Source organism: Grammomys surdaster, unplaced genomic scaffold (assembly GCF_004785775.1).
Source record: "Grammomys surdaster isolate TR1022 unplaced genomic scaffold, NIH_TR_1.0 126051, whole genome shotgun sequence".
NCBI classification, from domain to species: domain Eukaryota; kingdom Metazoa; phylum Chordata; class Mammalia; order Rodentia; family Muridae; genus Grammomys; species Grammomys surdaster.
Window position 1 is genome coordinate 3,860,619 of NW_021620862.1, and position 8,488 is coordinate 3,869,106.

General features: G+C 41.2%; 1 protein-coding gene across 1 annotated transcript in view; it reads left to right on the forward strand.

Annotated features, from left to right (window-relative positions):
* Catspere (catsper channel auxiliary subunit epsilon) overlaps window positions 1–8,488 on the forward strand; it is a 132,251-nt gene that overhangs the window by 119,206 nt on the left and 4,557 nt on the right. Inside the window, exon 20 of the mRNA XM_028755266.1 lies at window positions 1,236–1,393. Coding sequence (XP_028611099.1) covers window positions 1,236–1,393 — 158 coding nt within the window. The remainder of the gene's footprint in view (window positions 1–1,235; window positions 1,394–8,488) is intronic.

Sequence of the window (8,488 nt, forward strand, 5' to 3'; positions counted from 1 at the left end):
AGATAGATAGATAGATAGATAGATAGATAGATAGATAGATAGATAGACTGACTATACCCATGGTAGCACCACATTAAAAGGCCTCAAAATGTAGGGGAAATAAAGGAATCGAGAAGTAAACACCATCAGATAAATCCAGTACCACTTACCAACCATATCACTACCCCAACCCTAACCCTATTCATGTTTACCTCTATCCTTGCACCAACCCCAACCACTTCACCGCAGCCTACACCTACTCACACCCTTACTCTTACCCTTAATTTATACTTAAACTTACCTCTTACCTTACCCCTACCCCTACCATTACTATCCAATGGCTACAGACAGAATTTGGCTGCGTTAAGCATCCATGATATGGAAATAATACACGATCCAGGACAGATGGAAGTGCAAACTTCTAGATGCAAAGAATTCTCATAACCCAGGGTCAACCCAGAAAATATTTTGTATTTTCTTTTGCAGGGAGGGGGTCTCTGCAAATTACCAGGTTAGGTATAGTTGTGGGTAACCATCTTTCTAAATGGATGAAATCCCATCTACCTCTAGATGAGCCCAGTAGTCTCTCTCTCCAAGGGCAATCTTACCCACGTAGGGTTAGAGCAACCTTGTACATGGGCTGGGCTGGATCTCTGCCCTGCTACTATGGCTATATCCATATCCATAGCAAACTTATATGTGGGCACCATTCTCAGCCTTAATCCCTTCTGAAAACCAAACTAAGCCCCTGTTTCCACACACTTCCCTAACATCCCAGTTTTCACCAAGCTAAGAATATCTTGGTCTATGTGAGGGATCCCCCAGAAGTTCCTCTCTGAACCATGGGTGAGGGCTGGTAGGGGACGTGCCAGGCATTCTCCGGTACTACAGTGGCACAGTAGAAAGGTGTAGCCATCGTATCTCTTAATAATGTTTCCAGAATGAATGTGTAAGAATCTGGGGCTGTTGAGAATGGTCAGTGGAGAGGAGGAGCACCGGCTGCTCTTAACAGAGGGACTAGTCTCGGCTCCCAGGATCCACAAGGCAGCTCACAAGCACATGTTAATGTCAGTTCCTGGAGTTCCTCTTCTGACTTGCACAGGTAGTATATGTAGGTGGTGCACTTGAATACAGACCAAAAAAAATATACTCAGACACATAAAATTAAAATACAGAAGACTTCTCATACATCATATGAATCAGATTTTATTAAAGTCTGGAAATAACCTCTTTTTTTTATCTTTGTTTGTACTCAGAACTATAAGCCTTGTTTTTCTTATGCTATTGGGAAGCCAGGAGACCTAACCCAACCATATGAGATTATAAACTATTCTAATAAAAACAGTCTGAAATGGTCCATAACATATGCTGGAATGTATGTATTTCGCTTGAAGATCTTGGATCCAAACTATAGGTAAGGATAAAATATTAAGTAAGAATAAAATGGTATTTTGCCCTTAAAAATAATATTTTTTGCCTTTTTGGTTTAATTTGATCCCATCTAAATATCTCATTTTTGTTATTCTTATTACTTATAAATTTGCTTTTCATTTTGTAGCAATCAGCAAACACTCTATAGAAGCAGGAGATCTTATGTCACCTAGTAATTGGATCACTCAGTTTGAAATTCCATTCTGGTATTGTGTCCCCTTGACAAACATATTAGCTACTTTTCCCATTGACATGACCAAACACATGACAAGAAGCATATAAAGGGTGAAGGATGGATTATGTCTCAAAGTCTGAGAGTAAAATCTACCATGGTAGAAACGGCAGAGCGAGAGGAAAGTGAAGACCCGCAATGGAGGTCAGGCTCGATTCTTTTCCACTCACAGACTCCAGTCTGTGCAACTGTTTGAGCCATGTTTGATGTGGGTCATCCTCAGTCAGGCACTTCTGGAAACAGCCTCCTAGATAGTCCCAGAAGGTGTGTTTCTGTGGTGACTCAAAATCCAGTCAGCCTGACCTGACAATGAAGATTAACCATCACACCTAGCATGTGCAGGGCCCTGGGTTCCAACCTACCACTATAAGAAAACAGAGCAAATGGAAGCCCATGAACCCATGTGCTTGGCCCCAGAGGAGATGGATTCATAAAATACAGTGTGGACTGGATCAATCAGTAATGACTGAATGGGACTCTAGCAATGTGACATTATCTTTTGAGTCCTGTGGGCTTCCCTAGGTTACCTGGCAAACAAACATTATGTGAGTGCCTCCCTCCTCCTTCCCAAATATGTGTCTTTTGGTATGCTAAAAGCCTCACTGATGACTGGAAGCACTTAGGTAGTTTGAGGATGCAGACTGATTAATGGACAGACCAAAGCAAACCTAAGAGATTTATGGTTTTCCTATGCCCATAAGCCTCCAGTGTATTTCCATGGAGGCTGGGAGTTGCTAAGATCAACAGAGAGGACTTCCTTCTGAAGGAGTTCTGAGTGCTGCACATCGCCCAGCCCTGCCCACAGGGACAAGAATGCTTCCTCGCAAGGACAGAGAAGCCTTAAGGAAAGGAGCCTCTTCTGTTCACAGGTGATGGGCAGCTTAACCGATGCACAGCAATGGGTAGGCTAAAGAGTGTTGTCATAGCAGAAAGGGACTCTTACCAATGTCAGGAGAAAATCTGGACAATTCTGATGGCAGTACAAGCCAGTCATCCCAGCTACTCGGAGGGCCCAAGTCCACTAGATCTGTTGATCCTAGGAGTTCAAGAGTCTGGAAGAGATTCTCAAAAATAACAAACATTTAAGAAAATTGGGCTTCAAGAGTGAAATAATCCCAAAGAAAAGGTTATATGTGTTGATAGCCGATAAGTCAGATAAAGTGGCCTGCACCCTGGAATGTCCTGGGAGACCAGCAATGAGATGGTGTTTGTAACATGCTCAGTCCATGTAATTGGAGCTGAGAGCTAATATGTAGACAATCATTACATAGGATTGTCAACTATTAAAATGGTCATGTAAAAATTTTTAACATATCTTCACTCAATAATTTCATTCATGTATACAGTGGATTTTGATCATATTCATCCCTAATTTCTTCCAGATCTGAGCCCCATTTCCTCCTTTGACCCCACTCCAAAGTCATGACTTGGTTTTTTTTCCTTGAATGGCCTACAAATTCCAGTTTGTTCTGCCTGCATACCCATGGGTGTGGGTCTATCCACTGGACTGTAGTTAACCAACAGGAGCCATACATTAAAGGAAACTGGCTCTACTTCCCTCTGAAACCATCAGCTGTCCATAGTTCCTCCCTTAGAGATGGAGACTCTTGAACCCCTCCTCTCTCTGTACTGAAATATTGATTGGCTTGGTCTTATACAGATCTTATGCAGGCAACCATAGCTGCTGTGAGTTTCTATGTGTAGTGGGCCTGTTACAGCTACAGTACTTCCTGCCCTTTGACTCTTCCTCTCCTCAACAGTCTCTGGATTTGGAGGGGAAGAAATATGATATAGATGTCCTATTTGCAACTGAGCACCCCACAGACAGTTATTTTCTGCACTGTGACTAAGTTTCTTTGTTCACTGTCACCCACTGCACAAACAAACATCTGTGATCAGGTCTGAGAGCTTCACTAATCTAGGGGTACAGATACACAACTTAGAAGGCAATTGGTACTATGTCCGTTCACCAAGATAGTAGAAATAAGTTCACATCTGGAGTGGATAAGTTTCTCCTTTAATTTTGTTATGATATCACTTCCCAGTCGTCACCACTTGCCGCCCAACACCTAAAATATGTCATATATAAGTAGGAGAAATGGAAGAGGGAAAAAGTAAAAGTTAGTTCAAATATAAGTAATATAGAAATAGACACAGATAACTATAGTTGTTGTTGTTGTTGTTGTTGTTGTTTGAGACAGAGACTCTGTCTATAGTCCTGGCTGTCCTAGAACATGCTATGTAGACCAGAATGGCCTTGAACTCTCAGAGAACTCTTTTCTCTATCCCAAGTGCTTTGATCAAAGGCATGTACCACCACACCAGGTTCCCCATCCTTATGTACAGTATGTCTTAGCCAGCACCACAATTTATATCCTGGCAGAAAATGTTTTTATTCCTATGCAATCTGAGGTCTGAACATGTGCTACACACATGTGCCTTGGGTTATAATAGAAAAACAGGGTGACTCTCAATTCTGTTCCTCTGATTCTCAAACTTATTTATTCTGGCAGTGGGATTAAAACACTCCTTATCTTGGCACTGGCTCACATAGCATTGCCTCATTGTAAGAATTCTGCAACTCACTGATAACCTTTCATTCTGGTTTTATAGCTCTTATTACTATATAACTTATTATCCAGACCAGAGGCTCAAAGAGTAAAATGAAGCTTTATTAGAACAACATATGAATACCAGAAATGTCCTAAGCCACCAGCAACAAAATATTACCCTATTAATACACAGGATGCATTGAAAGGATGTCCACTCCTCTGGGAGACCAGTGAATCCCATACCTGCCATCCGTCTTGCTTTCTAGTTCTTTGTTCAGAAGCAATCTTGTTGAGACAACATGATAAAAATGCCCAACATTCAGGATGCTTCCATCTAGGGCTTCAGGACGAAGCTAAACAAACCAGGCAAATACAGACCCAAGCATGTCACAGGAAGAAGGGATCACTGTCCTCCATGTGATAGTATCAGCCACCACTGGGAAGATGTCCAGTGCCTCTGGGTTAATGCGCCTTTGGGACGATTCAGGCAGCTGCTGCTGCTGCTGCTGCTGCTGCTGCTGCTGCTGCTGCTGCATCCACAAGAAACCTCAGTGCTTGGTAGTGACAGTATCCACATCAGCCTGGATAAAGGAATCAGCAGATGCAGGAAGCCACACCAGGCACCATGGCCATACTATTCATGACCCCACTGCAGAAGCACTTGGGAGGCTGGCAAAAGCTGCTAGCTACAGGGTGGTCATGAAAGGAAGAGCATCTTCTCTGGTGATCAACTAACCACATGGGTCATGTGACACCCAAATGCTTAAGTACTCCAGGATCTCATTGAGGACACTCTACACATGTTCCCCTTAAATTTCTTATCACCAGTTTTTATTGTACAAATTCTCACCATGTATCTAACACTCGTTTACTGTCCACAATTATGGCATCGGCCATTATCCTCTATAAAAAAATGAAGAACTATCAACCCGAAGCACTGTTTGATTAGATGTGCGTTCTACACAGAAGTCACAGCACTCTGCAAATGACTTCCCTATTTTTACTGTGCAGTCAGTAGAATCTCAAAGTCCTGCCAATGTCTGAGCAAATGGGAGCTATCCATCAACTGTTGAGTGTATGCAAGGCCATCTTACACACATCGTTGACCATCGGGACACAAAGATTGTATCTGGCTTAGATATCACATAACATATGTCTAATAATCAGCCAAGGTTTCCAGATCATCCATTGCTATAGGGTCATGTCAAGAGAGCTGGATCTCAGCACTGTTTGAATCACCTGGGACATACAGAAAAGTCCCCTTTGCCCTGAGTTCAAGTCTGGCAGAGTTTTCTCATATATATTTTTTAATATTAATATATAAAAACATAACAATCTGTAATGTTATATAAGTATATTTATTTTAAAATATATTTTATGTATTATATATTGTGTATATAACTTGTTTATAAATTAATATAAATATGAATGCACTATATATGTATGTATGTGTATATATGTACACACACACACACATCCAAATGTGGCATAGGTTATCTCCAAAATCCACAAAGTGAGTAAAACTAGAGCAACAGCAGCAATAATCAACAAGATGATCTTTTTATCTGGACATAAGCTGAAGGAACAAGGAAGGACTCGTCTTTCACCCTTCGAGGGATATCATGTGACCCAACATACATGTAACTTACCTCCCTTATCCACTCATCACCAACAGAACATACATCTTACACCATCAGTATGAGGCATGGACACAATGTCCCATGAGATGCTGTTGGAAAACAAGCTCTCTGGCAGGAGGTTCACAGGGTGAGTGGAGTCCTGGGAGAGAAAACCGTTTCTGGTTTTCTTCTGCCTATGAAGTGTAGCGGAGCACTGAGGAGAGAAACCTTTTCTGAGACGAATGGCTGCTTACTGGCTATGTGTCGAGGACTAGAGAACCCTGGGAAGAGCCTCTACTGAGCTCATGAATATCTCCTCGGTGACCCAGATTCTCGTCTTCTGAGCAGCCGGCCAGATGAGTTTCAGAAAGGCAGTCTAAGCTTTGCAGCTCAGGTTTCTCAGGAAGCAAATTTTGTGATGCAGACTGATTTGTAGGTTTACTGGGAGGTGATCTGAGATCGCTGCCTTGTCAAAATGGAGAGAGGAGGAACCAGGTAACCGCAGCCCCTGTCAAGCCTTCAGATGGTTTCACAGGGACAGTGTGCCAGGGGTGCCTGGCAGAGCTGTTCTGAGAAAGGGACACGGTCTTTGTGCCTCTGGGTCACTAGCCTTTGAAACAGACTTCCTCCAGGGAGGGGTGACTTTGACAGAGGGCAGGTCCTGGCAGACGTTGGTCCCCTGATGAGGAAACAAATACTTCAGTATGGAAGGTAGACCCTCCATGACATATGCTTGGTGGTGGTCATTATGCCTCTTCCTTTGAGGTCCCTGTCTCAGGTATGCCTTGTTGACTTTATTCATTTAACTTCACTTGTCTATTTGTTTGCAATACTGGAGCTGAGGCCTCACACATGATAGGTAAGTAGTTTACCACTATGCTATAACCCCAACCCTTGTAGTAGGATCTGATGATTTTTGACTGTCCTCAGTTTCTGTTGTATCTCCCTTTTCATTTCTGATTTTATTAATTTGGATACTGTCTCTGTGCCCTCTGGTTAGTCTGGCTAAGGGTTTATCCATCTTGTTGATTTTCTCAAAGAACCAGTTCCTGGTTTTGTTGATTCTTCCTATAGTTCTTTATGTTTCTACTTGGTTGATTTCAGCTCTGAGTTTGATTATTTCCTGCCGTCTATTCCTCTTGGGTGTATCTTTTTGTTCTGGAGCTCTCAGGTGTGCTATTAAGCTCGTAATGTATGCCCTCTCCAGTTTCTTTTTGGAGGCACTCAGAGCTATGAGCTTTCCTCTTAGTACTGCTTTCATTGTGTCCCATAAGTATGTTGTGCCTTCATTTTCATTAAATTCTAAAAAGTCTTTAATTTCATTCTTTATTTCTTCCTTAACCAAGTCATCAACGAGTAGAGCGTTGTTCAGCTTCCATGTGTATGTGTGTTTTCTGTTGTTTTTGTTATTGAAGACCAGCCTTAGTCCGTGGTGATCTGATAGGATGCATGCAATTATTTCAGTCTTCTTATATCTGTTGAGGCCTATAATTGGTTTTGTGACTAATTATATGGTCAATTTTGGAGAAGGCACAATGAGGTGATGAGAAGAATGTACATTTTTTTGTTTTAGGATGAAATGTTCTATAGATATCTGTTAAATCCATTTGGTTTATAACTTCTGTTCATTTCAATGTATCTGTTTAGTTTCTATTTCGATGATCTGTCCATTGCTGAGTGTGGGGTGTTCTTTGAGCTTTAGTACAGTTTCTTTTATGAATGTGAGTGTCCTTGCATTTGGAGCACAGATGTTCAGAATTGAGAGTTCATATTGGTAGATTTTTCTTTTGATGAGTATGAAATGTCCTTCCTTATCCTTTTTGGTAACTTTTGATTGAAAGTTTATTTTATTCGATATTAGAATGGCTAATCCAGCTTATTTCTTGGGACCATTTGCTTGGAAAACTGTTTTCCAGCCGTTTATTCTGAGGTAGTGTCTGTCTTTGTTACTGAGGTGCATTTCCTTTATGCAGCAAGATGTTGGGTCCTGTTTACTATCCAGTCTGTTAGTTTATGTCTTTTTATTGAGGAATTGAGTCCATTGATGTTAAGAGATATTAAGGAGTAGTGATTGTTGCTTCCTGTTATTTTTAGGTTTATGTGGCTACCTTCTTTTGGGTTTGTTGAAAGAAGATTACTTTCTTGCTTTTTCTAAGGTGTAGTTTCCCTCCTTGTGCTGGCGTTTGCCATCTATTATCCTTTGTAGGGCTGGATTTCTGGAAAGATATTGTGTAAATTTGTTTTTCTCATGGAATATTTTGGTTTCCCCATCTGTAGGAACTGAGAGTTTTCCTAGGCTGCCGTTTGTGTTCTCTTATGGTCTGTATAACATCTGCCCAGGATCTTCTAGCTTTCATAGTCTCTGGTGAGAAGTCTGTGTAATTCTGATAGATCTGCCTTTATATGTTACTTGACCTTTTTTCCTTACTGCTTTTAGAATTTTTTCTTTGTTTTGTGCATTTGATGTTTTGATTATTATGTGACGGGACTACATTTCTTTTCTGGTCCAATCGATTTGGAGTTTTGTGGGCTTCTTGTATGTTTATGGGCATCTCTTTCTTTAGGTTAGGGAAGTTTTCTTCTATAACTTTGTTGAAGATATTTACTGCCCCTTTAAGTTGGGAATCTTCTCTCTCTCTCTCTCTCTCTCTCTCTCTCTCTCTCTCTCTCTCTCT